This window comes from Rousettus aegyptiacus, unplaced genomic scaffold, assembly GCF_014176215.1.
Source record: "Rousettus aegyptiacus isolate mRouAeg1 unplaced genomic scaffold, mRouAeg1.p scaffold_m13_p_6, whole genome shotgun sequence".
Classification (NCBI taxonomy): Eukaryota; Metazoa; Chordata; class Mammalia; order Chiroptera; family Pteropodidae; genus Rousettus; species Rousettus aegyptiacus.
In genome coordinates this window covers 29,951,779-29,969,794 of record NW_023416309.1, presented here as the reverse complement: position 1 = coordinate 29,969,794, position 18,016 = coordinate 29,951,779, and the positions used below count along the sequence as shown (strand labels likewise).

Here is an 18,016-nt window from a genome sequence, read left to right as displayed (position 1 = left end):
CTACTTATGTTTGGCAGAAAATTGGTCAGGTTCAAGCTCATCCTTTATCACTAGGAGAAAAAATTAAGAAAATATTTTGAATTAATATCAGAAAACTACTGTCTTATTACAACAAGAAAGACAGAGTATGGCCATGTCACCTTGAAAACGCCCCATCCTGTCTGATCTCGGAAGCTAAGCAGGGTCGGTACTGGTTAGTACTTGGATGGGAGATCACCTAGGAAGACTGGGTGCTGTAAGCGTAAAAAAAAAAAGAAAGAAAGAAAGACAGGCTTAAATAAAGAGCAAGTAAGCTATTTATTTTGAATCATAGTAGTGTTTTATATTTTTATTAATTAGATTTATTGTGGTAACCTTGGTAATAACATGATATAAATTTCAGGTGTACAACATTATAATCAGGTATCTGTATACTCTATTGTGTGCTTACCATTGAACATCTAGTTTTCTTTTGTCACAGTATATTTGACTCTCCTTACCTAATTCACTTTCTCCCCACTCCTTTTCCTTCTGGTAACTACCTTTCTGTTATCTGTATCAATTAGTTTATTTTCCTTTGTTTTGTTAGTTTGTTACTTTCTGTTTTGTATTCCATCCATGAGTGAATTTATACAGTCTTGTCCTTTTTTATCTGACTTATTTCACTTAGCATAATATTCTCAAGATCCATCCATGTGTCACAAATAGCAACATTTCATTATTTTTATGGCTCAGTAGTATTCCATTGTGTATGTGTACCACATCTTTATCCAATCAGCTTATTTCCATATCTTAGCTATTGTAAATAATGCTTCAGTGAACATAGGAGAACATATCTTTACCAATTAATGTTCTTATATTTTTGAGATAAATACCCAGAAGAGAAATTTTTGGATCATATGGTAGTTCTATTTTTAATTAAAGAAAACCCCTCCATATTGTTTTCCACAATGGCTATACCAATTTACATTCCAACCAACAGCATACAAACTTTCCTTTTAATCCACATCCTCTCTAACATTTGTTATTTCTGGTTTTTTTGGTAATAGCCACCCTAACAGGTATGAGGAAATATCTCATTGTGGTTTTGATTATCATTTTCCTAATAACTAGTGATATTGAACATCTTTTCATGTGCCTATTGGCCATATTTATGTCTCCTTTAAAAAATATCTATTCATCTCTGTCCATTTTTAAATCAGATTTTTGTTGTTGTTGTTGTTGTTGCTGCTGTTGTTGACTAGTATGAGTTCTTTTATATTTTAAGTATTAGCCACTTTTTGAATGTATCATTTGCAAATATCTTCTCTTATTTTTTTTGTTTGTTTGTTTATAATTTCTTTTGCTGTGAATAAGCTTTGAGTTTGACGTGGTCTCGTTCACATATTTTGTTTGTTTCCCTTCCCTTGGAGTCAAAATCACAAAAATACTTCTGAAACCAATGTCCAGAAGCTTAGTGTCAAGTGTCTAGTTTTCTTTATATATTTTGTTTTTTTCAGGTCTTACATTCAAGACTTTAATCATTTTGAGTTACTTTTGTGTATGGTGTAAGATAGTGATATAATTTCATTCTTTTATATATGCTGTCCAGTTCAACACCATTTATTGAAAAGACTTTTCTTTCTTATTGTATATTCATAGTTACTTTGTCGAAAAATTAGTTGCCCATATATGTATAGGTTTATTTCTGGGCCCTTAGTTCTTTGTCATTTGTCTTTGTCTGTTTCTTTGCAATAACATTCTATTTTGATTAGTATAGCTTGTAGTATAGTTCAAAGTTTGGAGTGTTTTTGTTTTTTTCCTCAGGATTGCTTTGGCAATTTAGAGTCATTTGTGGTTCCATAAAAAATTGAATTTTTTTTTCAGTTTTTACCATTGTATATGATGTTAGTTGAGAGTTTGTCATATAGGCTTTTAGTATGTTAAGATACTTTTCTTCTATACTAATTTTATTGAGAGCTTTTATCATAAATGGATTTTTATCTTACATACTTTTTTCTTATATTGGCATGACCTATGATTTTTATCTTTATTTTTTTAATGAGGTGTATCACATTGATTCATTTGCAGATGTTGAACCATCCTTGCATCCTGCAATGAATCCCACTTGATTATGGTGTATTATCCTTTTAATGTATTGTTGTATTTGATTTGCTGGTATTTTGTTGAGGATTTTTGCATCTATGTTCATTGGAGGGATTGGCCTGTAATTTTCTTTTTTTGTTATGGCCTTGCCTGGTTTTGGTATCAGGGTAATATTGGCCATGTAAAATAAGTTAGGAAGCATTTTCTCCTCTTAAATTTTTTTAAAAAGTTTGAGGAAAACAGACATTAAATCTCCTTTGAATGTTTGGTAGAATTCACCAGCGAAGCCATGTGGTCTTAGATTTTTGTTTGGGGGAGATTTTTGATTACTCTTTCAATTTCCTTATTAGCGGTCTATTTAGGTTTTCCACTTCTTCATGATTCAGTCTAAGAAGATTATATGCTTCTAAGAATTTGTCCATTTCTTCAAGTTGTGCAATTTGGTGACATATAGCCTTTCATAGCATTCTTTCTTGTATAATCTTTTGTAATTCTGAGATGTCCATTGTAACTTTTCATCTTTCATTTCTGATTTTATTTATTTGAGTCTTTTCTCTTATTTACTTAGTGAATCTACTTAGAGGTTTGTCAATTTAGTTTAGCTTTTTAAGAAACCAGCTCTTCGTTTTAATATTTTTATTGTCTTTTTATTCTCTCTTTCATGTATTTCTGCTATTTTTATTATTTCCTTCCTTTTTACTAACTTTGGGCTTCATTTATCATTTTTTTCTAATTTCTTAAGGTAATGCTAGATTGAGATTTTTCCTGTTTATTGAGGTATATTTGTATTGCTATAAACTTCTCTCTTAGTACTACTCTTGCTACATCCTCCAAATTTTGGTATGTTTTATTTTTATTTTAATTTGTATCTTTGTATCTTTTACTTCTTCTTTGACCCAATAGTTCCTCAGTAACATGTTTAATCTCTACATATTTGCGGTTTTTCCAGTGTTATTTTTGTAGTTGATTTTCAGTTTCATATTTTTGTCATCAGAAAAGATATTTGGTTAGATTTAAATCTTCTTGAATTTATTGAGACTTGTGTTCCAACATATGGTCTATCCTTGAGAATGTTACATGAACACTTGAGAATAATGTGTAGTCTGTCATTTTGGTTGGAAAGTTCTATAAATGTGTATTAATTCCATGAGCTCTAATGTATTATTTAAAGTCAATGTTTGTTGAATTTCTGTCTGGATGACTTATCCTTTGATGTGAGTGGGATATTAAAGTCCATTACTATTGCATTTTTGTCAATTTCTTCCTTCATGTCTGTTAATAATTTATTTTCCCCTTTAACATTTATGTTATAAATAAATGTTTACTACTCCATTTTAAAATAGAGTTGCAATTTTCTGCTTCTGTTTGTCACCTTACTCAGTTTTGTATACTTTTTTCTTTTTATTTCAGGTAAAAGAGCTCTTTTCAATATTTCTTTTTAATGCAGGTCCTGTGATGGTAAAGTCCTTCATCTTTTGTTTGTATGGGAAAGCCTTTATTTCTCCTTCATATTTAAAGAATAATTTTGATGAACATATTATTCTTGGCTGATGGTTTTCTTTCAATATTTTGAATATATTATTCCCCTTTCTCCTGGCTTGTAGGATTTCTATTGAGAAATCTTCTGATAATCTGATGGGGTTTCTTTTGTAGTTTGCTATCTTTTTTACTCATGACTTCTGTTAGAATTCTTTCTTTATAATTAACTTTTGAGAGTTTTAATGTAATATGTCTTGGTGAAGGTCTTTTTGCTTTCAGATAATTAGATAGTCCGGTAGCTTCTTGTATTTGTATGTAGAGCTCCTTCTCTAGGTTTTGGGAAGTTTTCACCAATTATTTCTTTCAGTAGGTTCTCAGTCCCTTCTCTTTCTCTTCTCCTTCTGGGATACCCATTGTTCTTATGTTGCTCTTTCTAATGGAGTCAGGTAGTTATTATGGAGTTCCTTCATTTGTTTAAACTCCTCTCCTACTTGAATCATTTCTAGATTTCTATCTTAAGCTAGCTAATTCTCTCTTTTATCTGGTCTCCTCTGTTTCCAATGCTCTGTAATGTATTATTCATCTCATTTATTGAATACTCATTTCCAGAATTTCTGTTTGGTTCTTTTTTACAGTTTAAATCTCTTGGTAAAATTGTCCTTTTGGTCATTAATTTTATTGCTGAGCTCACTGAACTGCCTTTCTGAGTTTTCTTGTATCTCATGAGTTGCTTTATAACTGAAACTTTAATTCTCTGTTATTTAAATCAGAGTTTTCCATTACTTTGAGTTTGGTTTCTGGAAACTTTTTCTTTTCTTTCTGTTTTACCATGTTATTTTGGTTATTTATGGCACTTGATAGATTTCTTCTATGCTGTGAATGTGAGTTAGTGAACTCTTCTCACATTTAGATATTTACTCTTAACAATTCAGCAAGTCGATTATTAAAGGTCTCTCTTTTGTTTTCTAGTAGATAGTACTATAATGCAAGTTTTTGTTTTCTCTTACTTGTGCTACTTGTGTCTTCAGGTGTCACGGTGGGTTGGGGAGCATCACTTTGGGCATGGAAATTGCTAGGTACCCACCAGGGTAGTGAGTGTTCCCTCTCTGTCTTGATCATCTCGGTCATGGGACACCATCATCGTGGTGGAGGATATGGTGAGCAGTGGGGAGCCCAGATTTTGAGCCCTCAGTGCTGCCTCCTTGATACTAATAGCCACTGGCACCACTCTAATTGATTACTTTCCCACTGCTGTCAACAGGTTCTGTTATAATGGGTGTGGGTAGAAAGGAACCAGATTCTCCAGCAAAGATGCTGCTCCTGGGACTCTTACCCTCCACCAGGCTGTAGTCTGAGGGTCACAGCCTGGCTCCTCCACCACTACTGGATTAGCTGGGGTTGCAGCAGGTGCCAAACTCCATCTCTGGACACTATTCTTGTCCTTCCTCCCACCCCATCTCCTCTAATTGTTCCAATATGCATACCTCTAGACATACCATTGCATATTTGTGTGTTGAGCAGAGGAAACTTTGTTGGATTATAGTTTGACTTAAATTTTTAAGGGGAGATATAAAGAGATCTTCTCATTCTGCCATGATCCATAGTAGTATTTTAAATCTTGACAACGATACTAAAACTAATATTTTAGAACTTCGAAGTACAATTTCAGAGAAACATTAATGTTTAATTTCTAAAGTAAAAGGTGATTAACATTGCCATTTGTTGTCAGTAAGTTAATAATACTTTATATTTCAAGTACCTTACTTACTAAGTCATTCTTTTCTAAATTAGTTTAGTCCCAATAACTGTATAAATGTCAAGGTTCTATTTGTATTAGTAAAGAAACACCAATCAATATAATTTAATTTTTTGAGAATCTGCTAATGAATGTCAAAAGGAACCCAATATGATATACCTGTTACTTTTATAATGAGTATGTTTAAAAAACATACACAGCTATTTGCTCAATATGGAGTAGAACATTCGAACAGTAGGGGGTGCAATTGTACTTTTAGTTTTGTATTTTGGCCCTTAGAAATTAGTATTTAATCTCTGAGAGAAAAATTTAAAGAATGTACTGTTTGCTGAAGGTCTATGTTATTTATGGAAATATATTTAAAAATAAAATAAGCTATGTAAAGGAGAAGTATAAATTTCACAATCATATAATTATTTTGCTAAACCTTATACTTTTCAAAAGTGGCAAATTTATATGTTAGAAACCATTTTCTAAAAAATATTATTTTTAGTTGAAAAATAAGGAATGTTTTCTATATTTAGAAAGGTACACATATCTCATTATTTTTCTTTTATAGAACTTATTTACTATTAATCATATATATTTTTTACTCTGAAAATACTGCTTCTAAAAGGATTATGTATATTGATAACTACAACTTGAGATCCCTATTTCTTAGGAGGAAAAGATGTAAATAAGAACTATTAGAGATAAACGATGCAATGTCAAGAGAGTTCTTACATTCAAATAGCTATTAACATTCAGGTTTTATTGAAGATCCAGAACTTTCAAGAAGTAGCCAATGAGAAATTTAAATTTCTATTTAGACCCAGATGCATCATTATACTGTTGTAGTGTTAGGTTTCATTTAGAGAGATTGGGGTATATGTGTACAAAGCTTTCAGTCTTTACTTCCAAATTTGGCTCTCTTCCATAGGTAGGAGTCTCCTTTTATTTTTTCATAGGAAAAGTTGGGACTTAGGTTTTTGGAAGTGTACTAAATTTAAAGAACTTAGGAAAACTTCTAGCTGACTTTTTGAAATTATAGGAAAATGTATCTGATAAATATTCCTTTTTTTCACATTAACAAACTACCCTTGTCTTTGATTTAACTGAACAACTATTTAACATATAAGTTATGGCTAATACCCCAAAGTTAGCACTTCCATGTTCAGTTGACCGTAGTATTAAGCTTATGGTTTTGTGTGAAGGGCCTATTCTAATATTCTATAGAAAAAAAAGGAACAAGAGAGGGGAAAAGGATATCTACTTTAAGAATTAAGTTATTGAATTCAAAGTACTTTTGGAGATAAATTTGCTTCTTGAATTTTATTTTAATCTGAACTTCCAAAACTATTGTAAATAAGGTGATCAAGTAAGTCACAAATATTATTGGTTAATGATCACTGGCACGACTTATAAATGCCCTATTGGGAAGCATCTGCTTTCAAAATAACACAAAATGACATGAATAGTTTTTTAAAAGATGTAAATATTAATAAGGACTATTATAAAGAGACAAACTCCAAAGAAAGAAGTCAGCTTTTTGAAACCGAAGAAATTGCATAGTTGCTATTGCTATAGTTGCTGCCAGTGTTATAAGAGGACTGCACCCTAAAGACAATATATTGTAAACCTAAAAGTAAGAAAGACTCTGAGATTATGGCAAGTTAAAAGTTCATTAAGAGTGTTGATTGTCTAGATATAGTTTGAAAAGGTGGAGGGGTATCAAGGAATATTTCCTAAAAATATTTCAAGGTGACAGGTTGAAAACACAGTTATCATAGGTCTTGAGCAGGTAGATATGTTTTTCAAAGAACGAATGTTGTTTTGTTTTTTTTTTGGCAGAAGAAAAAACACATTTTAAAACTAAGCCTGTGATACATGTGATTTATTACATCCAAAAAGAACTTACAGGATTATAGAGAGCAAAAACATCACTTTTCAGAAAAATCATCATATCATATTTTTCACTGTCATCTTTGTATCACATTACAGAGAAATTTGCCTGTATTTACTTCTAAGCTGTAATTAACACTTTTCAGGCTAATTTTGGTCATAATAGTTTCAAAGGTTTTACCTATTTTAAATGGTTAGATCCACACTTCAGCTACCTGTCTAAGAACAACAGATATCACAAATATTTCCAAGAAAAACATAGAAAATCAGTGCTATTTAAAACCTACTCAAATGTGTGACTTGTAGGTTTCTTGACAGACCTGGGATACAGGGCCGCAGTGCCTCATGGGTAATCAAAATGGCTTCTGAGACCTTTGATGCATGTATTTCTGAATGACACCCAAATGAAGGATGCCAACTCTGAAGCCCATCTCTATATTGCAACAAAAGATATTAGTTCAGCTTATTGGTTGTATCTCTTGATGGAGAAGAGGGTGAAAGGGGCAATTTTTCTGTTTATTGATGGTGGTGTATTGTAGATATTAAATATTTCTTGAATTCATTCATTTAGTCCTACTTTCATTCATTCAATTTATTTAACAAATATATAGGGAATGACTTTTTGTTCTATGTTAGTGGACAAAATAGACAGTTCCTTGGTTTCTTGGAGCTTTAGTATAATGGAAATTATAGCTATTTAACAAATATTCTTGCAAATAATATATGGTCATAAATCATTTAAGGTAGAATAGTACAGAGATGATTCAGAAGGATTATCAGAGGAAGTGATATTTGTGGAGGAGAACTGAAGAATGAGTTCATAGAGTTAACAACTCAGAAGATGGAAGGGTGGTGATATCCCAGAAAGTGATGAGGTTAGGATTTGAGAGAGTGAAAGGGGTTAGGAAAAGGGTTTTACAAACAGAAAATCATCAGTTAAAAAGCTCTAAAATGTTAAAATGAAATTGCTTGATGCCTGGAGATTTTAAAAAACAAAAAAGGTCAGTGTAACACTTACGTAATTAATAATTAATAAATTGCTCTCCTGATTTCAGTCCCATTGTTAATTTTCCCTTAATTATTTTCCCATCTTGAGCAACAATCTTGCAACCCAGTCTAATTTTAAAGGGAGAAAAAGTGATTATGGGTCAAATGGCAATGTTAGTCCTTCCTGCAAGCACCACATTTGTTATATGTTCATGGTTTTCTGTCATGTCATTGGCTGTGGTCACAGGCTGGGTAACTTGTGGTTTTAAAGGGGGATACTGGTAGTTAGCTGTACTTTGGTGGGACTAGCACTATGTGTTCTTGTCCCTATTGCTGCTGTGTATGTAAGGAGTTTCAAAAATGGGGTAGGTGCTTGTAGTTTATAATGAATTTTTTTGAATGAATGATTAAACGTCATAAATACTCAATTTCAACACTTAAAGGATTAGATGAAAGTCTAGTTGTTTAAATCAACTAAATATTTACTAGATATTTATGTTGGAGATCCATAATACATTTTGGAAAATAAAAAGTTCTGATGAATAATGCAGAAAGAAATTGTTTTATTGAACTTTTCTCAGTGTCTGCCAAATACTTTTGATCATGGAACATCCTCCCCCACCCCCTTTTTTTGTTACAGTTATCACCATTTAAAGAAACTAGTGTTCTTCAGTTCACATTTTGAGAAAATACTGCATTATAGTATACTTTGTGTGTGAGCTCTCATTTAGAGTGAATGAGTTGCTGGCAAAGCTGTTCTTTGACCGCTGAGTTTAGCTATTGCACCAGCCATCATCATATGCTTTTTCTTGGTTATTTGTACTTTCTTCATCCATTATTCCAATTTCCCACAGTTGAATATTACCTGATTTTAGAATATGAAAATTATGTAATGTGTTAATGTTGATAATCCACTTGGTAGATATATTAGGGATTAAAAGAACATTGAATATTAAAATACAAAATTATTTTGAAAAAATATTAACGTAATAAAAATCTAAATGCTTTTTCAATGTGTTCCAAAATATATATTTTTGCTGTATTATTATCATTTTTTTTGCAAATTTTATAGAGTACTCCATTAGAAAAATATAATAAATAAAATTGCCTTTGGCATATTTAAAAATTTTTATACCTTAAAAATGTCAAGTGATCTAAGATCAAATATATGATTTAAGGAAATCAAACAAGTAATACCATTTGAATCCCAGGAGTTCCATGTGAGATTTAAGGTGTTACCTTTTGCTTTCTATGAGTTGGAGACAAATTTTATCTTTCTTGTTAGTGATTGCTTTTCACATTTCAAGGGCTTTTAACACCCCGTAATGTAAGGAAACTTAAGCTACTGTATCTAGAGAGAAAAATTAAATAAGATGGTTTATTCTATTTCTCTATCTTTATCAAATAAGGTGTAATGCAAAATATTTGGGATGAATCTATCTCATGTGCCCAGTTTTAGATTGACATAAATGAAGTTTGATTAGGAAGATATGGTTTAGATTTCATACCTATGGTATATGCATGCCTTGTACAAGTGTGCATGCATGCACACACATACGCACACATCCCTATACACCTTCATGTAGCTCCCCAGGCAGCAAAAGAAGTTCCATCTGGTTTAAATATAAGAAGTGGCATAATAGAACTAATCAGACATTACGAAGTCCATTTAATTTATTTTGTTTCTCTACAGCAAATTAAAGTATTCCGAATTGGCTTTAAGAACTATTAATTACTAAGAGATATGAGGTCAGATTTTCATGTGAACCAAATCAGGCTTTTATGTGCAAAAATAATAAAATACCAAGTGAAAGAATAATATAGCTTTCAGAACACTATGCTGAGAATTGGGAGAGTTGGATTCTAAACTAGCCTCTGCCTTGGCCTTCGTGTTCCCTTAAATTTGAATTTAGGATGTTCATTTACATAATCTCTATGGTCCATCTTAGCTCAATATTCTATGATACCCACTGTGAGTAAAATATAAGGATACCCCTGCTTTTTTTTCCCCTCAGGAGGTGAGGAGGATAGGTATCCAACCATGGCAAATCTGACTATCTGTCCTTTAATACTTTATATTTGAGAATGCCCATGAGAGTGGCATAAACTAGATTAAGTAATGGAGTGTATATGGAAATGCTGTGACATTAGGTAAGTTTCAGTTCTGTGACTGAGAGAATACTAATTGCTGTGTACTGATAGAGGGTCTGATTAATGGAAATTATAAAATGAAAATAAACAATTTCCATGTTTCTAACAGCAGCAATTTATTTTAATATTCCACAAATAAATATTGTGAAGATTTCCCTGTCACTTTTTCCACCTTAAATTGTTATTCAACATAGATACTTTTCTAAGGAAGTAGATGGTAATTTTCACTGTACTATATAATCTATGGAAAACTTAGATGAATTTTCTATAACTCAGTAAATGAACTCTGATCTTTAAGTAAAAACATTCTTATATAATACAGTGATTCAAGACAGACACTGAATATTCTGCTTGATATCAAACAAAGTCCATCTTATATTTATTTGTAGGGGGCATTAAAACCATATGATACTTTATATATTACTGTTTATGGCAACTTATCATATAGGTGTTTTTACACATGTCTTTTAAGTTTAAAGCTGAACTACTAATATTTAAAGTGTTATTATCTATTAGATACATGCCTGTTCTTTGAAAAATGAATTTTTAAAAAAAATCAGATGGATCAGGAAGAAATTATTGAATTTTTTCTAAGTGTACATTGGGCAAAGTGATCATTTAAAAGTTGTTTTCAAATGCATAGCAAATATATGCATTTTGTGGGCCCTAGTATGAGGCTCTACCTTTATTTCAATGTAATGCTTTTATAAACATCAGGCACCATATCTTGGCCCTAGAATGCTATCTATTTATTTTACCAGGCCACTGCTTCCTTCCCTGTCATTAGAAATGGATTCTGGATTTGAATTTCATAATGATTATATAAAAGTCACAATATCAAGAGTTAATTTGACATTAGGTGATATTTATTTGTTCATTAAGTTAGCAAGTATGAAAATCTCTGTGTATTTCCCTATTAAGTCTCTTTGCCTGCAACTTCCCTTCTCCTCCAAATCTCTGACAATCTCACAGTATAAACAAATACTTGCTTTCTTTCTCTTGCTCAAATCATTCATTTTACTTACTGATAACAATCCAATTCACTCAAAATTCCATTTTATTGTCTTTCTTACAGCCTCAATACTTTCCCACCATACTAATTTTAGCAAGTTCACAAGCATAATGTAGTTTTAATTTTTACTTTCAATTTTGACTACAAAACATGTAGGAGGAAAGCAAGTTATATTTGTTGTTAAAGCTATTTAAAATAAAAGCAACAACAATAAATCATTGACTCCAGAGATATTGTCCTATAAGTCTCCTGATATCAAATCCATTTTAAAAGAAAACGACTTTTGCAAATGTTTTTGAATATTTCGTGGAAAATACTGCCGCATTAACTTTGGAAATAATGTGCATTTAACATACCAGAAGAATCACTGAAATGGAACTGAGAAACTAATTTATTAATCAGATACAGAGATATTATGATGTTACACACTCATGCATATATTTACTAGGCTTAAAATGCAGTATATTTTGTGAATAAAGCATTTTAAATTCCATTTTATGCTTTTAAAAATTTTCTGTTCATGAAAAAATACAGAAAACCTAATATTTTTCTTCTTAAAACCCTTTTATTTCTATGGTCTTTGCAAATGGACAGCTTACTATCAGTTTAAAGAAATGTTCTTTGTGTTAGCTATTGAATGACTGTTTTGAGCGCTAGTTTAGGCTAAGGCCCAATAAGATCTTCGCATCATTTTAAGCTGCGAAGAATTCATTTCAACAAATATTAGACATGACACTAATTTGGTATAAACTCTAAGCACATTAGCAATTATGATACAATGCGCTATTACTTTCGAAGTCTCTGTAGTTAAGTTTTTCATCATTAATGGTTTATGGTTTTTTTTCCATGCAGAATGTATCATTTTCAGTGTTATAACTTCAGAACAGCTGACCATTAGAATTTTTATTTATATCTCTTTAAATATGCATTTCTGACGGCTGCATCTATCAAACACATTCTTAAGAATAATATAATTCTTTGGAAGTTAATAGAATAGGTGTGTGAAATGCTATGCTTGTCTAATTTATCAAAGTATAATTAAAATTCTGTTGTCTGACTCATCCCCCCCTATATCCCAAAGACAATTCCTGTGGTATATTGTTCGGCCTTGGAGTAGGGTGATTGCTTTCCTAAAACATATTTACATGAACAAATGTGTAAATGAATTTATAATATGCCGAAAATAATAGGTATTATTGTTCCAGATCTTCCTTGGTTATACTTTTCCATCAGTAACTTTGAAGGCAACATTTAAAAATATTTATAAAATAGAGAGGCTCAGCAATCCTGAATTAATTAGGGTGACCAGCTGTCCTCGTTTGCCCAGGTCCAAGGAGTACCTAAGACTTAAGTTTTAAAATTGGAATAATCCCAAGCAATTTTAGTATTAAAACTAGGAGAATCCTAGACAAATTGGTACAAGCTGGTCACCCTAATCGAGGACAAAATGGTACTGGAGGGAAGACAGTTTTGGGGGGAAAACTTTTATAAAAAATCTTTTTCCTGCTCTTGTGAGATTTTCCAACCTTTTCCTATGTCCATCTCCCCAGCCCTGCAGTCAGGATAGTTATTGTTAAAGATATGCATATCTTCATTGGATCCAGACCCCCAAGATAGCAGCAACAGTTGGATGTCTTGCACAAAGCAACAAGGGGTGGGAGTAAGGGATTGAGCCCTTCATCAAATGGTCTGGATTTGAATCCAGGCTTTGCCATTTATTAGGCAGGTAATTTTGTGGCTCTATCTTCTGAAATAGAAATGGAAATAATGATAATGTCCTACTGTAGAGTTACATGAACAATGCCAGTCATTCAAGAGTTCAAGGAAGTTAGTTATTTTTATTGTGACCTTGATTAATATTAACAATTTAGAGCAAGGCAGTATGTCTACCAGTAATACTAATTTTCATATTTAGATTCTTAAGGGTACTTGTTACTTCCACCAGTTTTCTATGAGGGGTGGTTTACATCACCTAAAAAGCTTAGCTATGTCTCTTTCATTTGTTTCTTGCTATTCAAGATATGCACATGAAATGGCAGAAGAAAATTTCAAACTAAAGATTCTTCCAGGAAATGTAGCATCAGTGGAAGGGACAATTGGATCACAAAATAATCACAATACTTCTGAGGCAAATTATATTTTTTAGTGAAGGATTACAAATTCTACAGACTTTGTTTTTAAATGCATAGTATGATGCAGCTGCACTATTGAATATTTTATAAAATGATTCAGAGATTTTATTAAGGAAGACATAATAATGCTCTCATTCTTGAAGGTTGGGTGCAAAATTAAAGAGCATTGATATGCCACAGGTTGGTCTGGCTACTGGCAGAACTTTTCTTCTGTTAGGGCTATGACAAAGAGAGACTGCTGAAGAGTAAGTTGTGATTTGACTATGGAATTCTAGAATATAAACTCACGTTCTTTAGAATTTCATTGCTCTCTCTTTCAGCATCTAACATCCAGATGTAATCCCAGATAGACTGTGGGATAGTTCAGTATATGCCATTCCACTCTAGTCCATTTCAGATTTGTGGTAGTCACTTCATAATGAGCAGAAAGTAGACTTGTGCCTGGTCTTTGATCTTATAATTTAGTCAGCTAAGTTTACTGAGACACATAGTATAATCTCTCTGTTGAAATTTAAGTGTAGGACCTTGATTTTTTACATAAAATTTATTTCCAGCATTTACCAAGTATAGTGCAAATGATGTTTGAGAAAATCTTGGAATTATTCAGAAAATCGGGATAGAAAATCAGGTCCCTCATGATCTAAACAACCATCAAGAACATCACTGAAAAACTTACTTTAAATATTTGTTTTGACTTCAAGGATGGAAGAGAAAAGCTTAGAATTCTAGATTTTGCATATACAATTATAAAATATTGAAGGGAAAATAATTATTTTTTATAATGTAGGCTAATATAATCAAATATATTTTTATAACTTAAACACCTTTCAAAGTGTAAGTCAATTGTAATAGTGATATCTTCTTGGCCATTTTTTTCCTTTGGATTTATTACAGCAGGTTCCTGACTTTCAATATGAGATTCATCATGGAATATATTCCATTTAAAATGAAAGTCTAATATGGATATATCCTATAGTTGCATGTAGATATGATCGCATAACTGTAGGAAAAACCTCACTTTTGTTCAAAATACCTGGATATTTTTTGGTTGAAGGGCATTTTTAAAATTTTTTGGGGAAAAATGCTTAGTTTGTTTTTCTTTGTACATGTCACAGGCTTTCTACAAATGAAGAAGAATTTCTATTCTGTGCTGCTCACAGACATTAATTAAGTAACCCCATTTAAATCTCAAATGAACCTTAAAATCTAACTCTGCTTAGCAGTTATCTAATGATATCCCTTATATGTTGCTTCTGATATATTTTTAGACATAAATTCTTGGCCTCATGGACCCCTAAATAGATTGATAGGAAAAAGTCATTTGGTTTTAAACATTTTCCCATGGAATTAAAGAATTCCCATAGGTTAAAAAGATAAGAATTTGGCCTTCTGCCTGAGAGAAGGAAAATATCACAGAGGCTCTTTTAGAATAGTGTCAGTCATATGAAATCATAGTACTTCTGCTTGGCTTAGTTTTAATTAAGGCGACAATAATTCAGAACTGTTATTTCCTGCTATCAGTATTTGTAAGTTATTCATGTTTTGTTTATTACAAATGAAAATATTTTGTGAATTATCCACTTTATAAATTACATGCCCATGTTGGAAAGTAGAAAAATTAAGTGTTTTGTGTCATCTGTATTAAGAGAATTAGATCATACTCTATGTAGAAGAATGTTTAGGATTATATATCCTCTGTTATTTATACTTCAAATTATGAACAAGGATACTTCAAATTAAAGTTTCCTAACTTGCTGTTGGCTAGCTGGTCCGTCCTTCCTTCCTTCCTTCCTTCCTTCCTTCCTTCCTTCCTTCCTTCCTTCCTTCCTCCCTTCTTCCCTTCCTCCCTTCCTCCCTTCCTCCCTTCCTCCCTTCCTCCCTTCCTCCCTTCCTCCCTCCCTCCTTCCCTTCTTTCTTTCTCTCCTTTTTTTTTCTTTCTCTTTTCTTAGCTTAGATAGAAAAAGTTGTGTATTCAAAAGTAAAAATGAGTAAGTTTTTTTGGAAACTAATATGTGTGTTCTTGGCTAAGTTTAGATTCCAGTAACTAGTTCTGGATCGCAATTCGGTTTTAAATTATTGTCTGTCTACTTTGTTTTAGTGTTAAGGAATGGTCAAATAGACCTTTGAGGTTTACAGCACTGAGTGCCCAAGAATAGTAATTAGAGGGTGCTAATAAAGATGCTTTAAAATTGGATGACTTGGTGAAGATTTAGATAAATATTAGGAATTTAGGTAAGTGTAAAGTAAATATTTAGAGATTCTAAACATGTGATCCAATGATGGCAGAATTACCCTTGGACAGAAAGGATGCTGCCTAATTGTCATTTTAGGAAATATAGAGTGGGTCGGAAAGGGGACAAGGGCGGACAGAGGCGGAGTGGTACAGTGTACAATTTATTGGAGTCCAGCAAGGCTCCCCCTTTTCTTTATGATCTTTCATTTTCAACGTTTGTATCTTACCTTTCAAGTGGAAGAGTACAGGCCCTAACAGTGTGGTTGTCAGGGAAGTAATATTTTTAAAGGTATGGTTTAATTTTAGGAGGAACTTTTTGAAGCTCAGGAATGTTTTTTCCCTGTTCCCCCACAACCACACCTTCCCAAATTAAGCAAATTGAAGTTGCAAAGCCCATCCATAAACAATTCCCCAGACACTAGCTCAAGGTAGTGGAGAAGCCCTAGTGGCATTCTAGGGCCCAAACCCTTTTTGACTTTTACCATAAAAAGAATTAATTAACCTGAGTTTGGAAGGGATGAAGGATGAAAAGGGGAGTAATTAACACTCGCAGGTAGAAAGTGGGAATGATTAGTGGAGGAAGTCAGAATCTCCCTCCCCCTCAACCCCAACTTCCCTTCCCTAAAGGCACCTGGATGTCAAGGGGAATCCCTTTTAGGCACGGACTAGTTCTGATCTCCTGAGAGGCAAGTTTCTTTTCAGGCGTTAGCCACCTGTGTGCCGCACTCTCGGTGGGAAAGGCGGTGTGGGAGAAGGGAAAGCGTAGCCACACCGCCCAGAACCCTTTCTTGGTGAGGCTGGCCGTGAAAATACCTCCAGAACTCAGAGCGTTTAGGATGCAGGGAGCGTTCTGCCCACTTAAGTCACCAGGATTGTAGCCCGTGCCCGTCGTCCTCAAGACTGGTCTGCTCTAGAGCCGGCTCACACCTCCCCAGTGTGTGCTGGGTCTTCGCTGTCCTCTCCCTCTCGCCTCCCCACCCCCAAAGTGGTGCTCCTGCCTCGCTCCGCCTGCATATCCCCCCACGCGCCCCAGAGGGTTATCAGGCTCCCCACACGCACCGCTGGCTTCCTCTGGCACCCGGCGCGAGTGACCCAGCAGACCAACCACTGCCTCTGAGCCTCATCCACGTCCCATTCTCCTGCTTCCCTGCCATTGCGCCGCCGGCTCTTCTCCCCCGCGCTGCAGCGCCCACCGCGTGTCAGGTTTAATCCCGGGGTGGACCTGCTGTTTTGCTCATCCACACACAGCCTTCTCAGTCAGCCCCAAGAAGTGGAATCTGCACTGAAACTCTCGGTGGCTGGAGCCGGCGGACTGGGCATGCTCAGAAGCCAAGGCTTGCTTTGGTCTCAAGTAGGAAGCTTTTGCACTCGGAAGGCAGCAGCGACTTTGGGGAAAGTTGATCAGAGAGGGGAGGAAGCCCCAAGACGCGGAGCAGCGGCTGGAAGGAGCCGCTGGCAGCCCGGAAGAGCATGGGCACCCTGCGGGATTTACAGTACGCGCTCCAGGAGAAGATCGAGGAGCTGAGGCAACGGGATGCTCTCATAGACGAGCTGGAGCTAGAGTTAGATCAGAAGGACGAACTGATCCAGAAGCTGCAAAACGAGCTGGACAAGTACCGCTCGGTGATCCGGCCGGCCACCCAACAGGCGCAGAAGCAGAGCGCCAGCACCTTGCAGGGCGAGACGCGCACTAAGCGGCAGGCGATCTCCGCTGAGCCCACCGCCTTCGACATCCAGGATCTCAGCCATGTGACCCTGCCCTTCTACCCCAAGAGCCCACAGTAAGCAAGGGTTACGCACCGGGGCCATGTGGCACCCTGTCGGTGGGGAGCTGCGGGTCTCTGTATTGTCTGTCGGCCCCCGCCCCTCCCGCTTGCCGTGTCTGTCCTCATCCTCAGAAATGTTTCATTTTAACGGGCACTACTTGCAGGGGCTGTGCACGTTTCTAGAGCCAGACCCACTGCACCTATGTTGCCTTTGTGTCTTTGTCAGATGTCAAGCTATTTTTTAAAGAAAATATATACATATGCATTCATATATGCCACCTACTGTACGTAGAGTTTGAATGCGCCCCAGGTGTGTATCCGGTTGTGTGTGTGTGTGTGTGAGAGAGAGTGTAAGAAGCGGAATAAAAAGCCCCATCTCTCAAATGCCTTGGCAAAGCTGCCCATCCAGAAAATCCTAAATGCAGGCTCATCAGACTTGAAATGAAATGCGTCTGATATCATCACCCTTACTTTCTATGCTTTTGTGGCTCTCTGGGATTTCTCTACATGCTGGCAGTTCATGCTGGTACCCTTCAAACCTGATGTTCTGTCATC

General features: G+C 34.7%; 1 protein-coding gene across 2 annotated transcripts in view; it reads left to right on the top strand.

The window, feature by feature from the left end:
• Positions 1–18,016, top strand: part of PRKG1 (protein kinase cGMP-dependent 1) — a 1,094,018-nt gene that overhangs the window by 60,619 nt on the left and 1,015,383 nt on the right. The window contains exon 1 of one of the 2 annotated variants that reach the window (XM_016154344.2): positions 15,870–17,476. The exons of the other annotated variant lie outside the window; for it this stretch is intronic. Coding sequence (XP_016009830.1) covers positions 17,166–17,476 — 311 coding nt within the window. The 5' untranslated portion in view covers positions 15,870–17,165. Of the gene's footprint in view, positions 1–15,869; positions 17,477–18,016 lie in introns of those variants that run through there. 2 annotated transcript variants of the gene reach the window in all.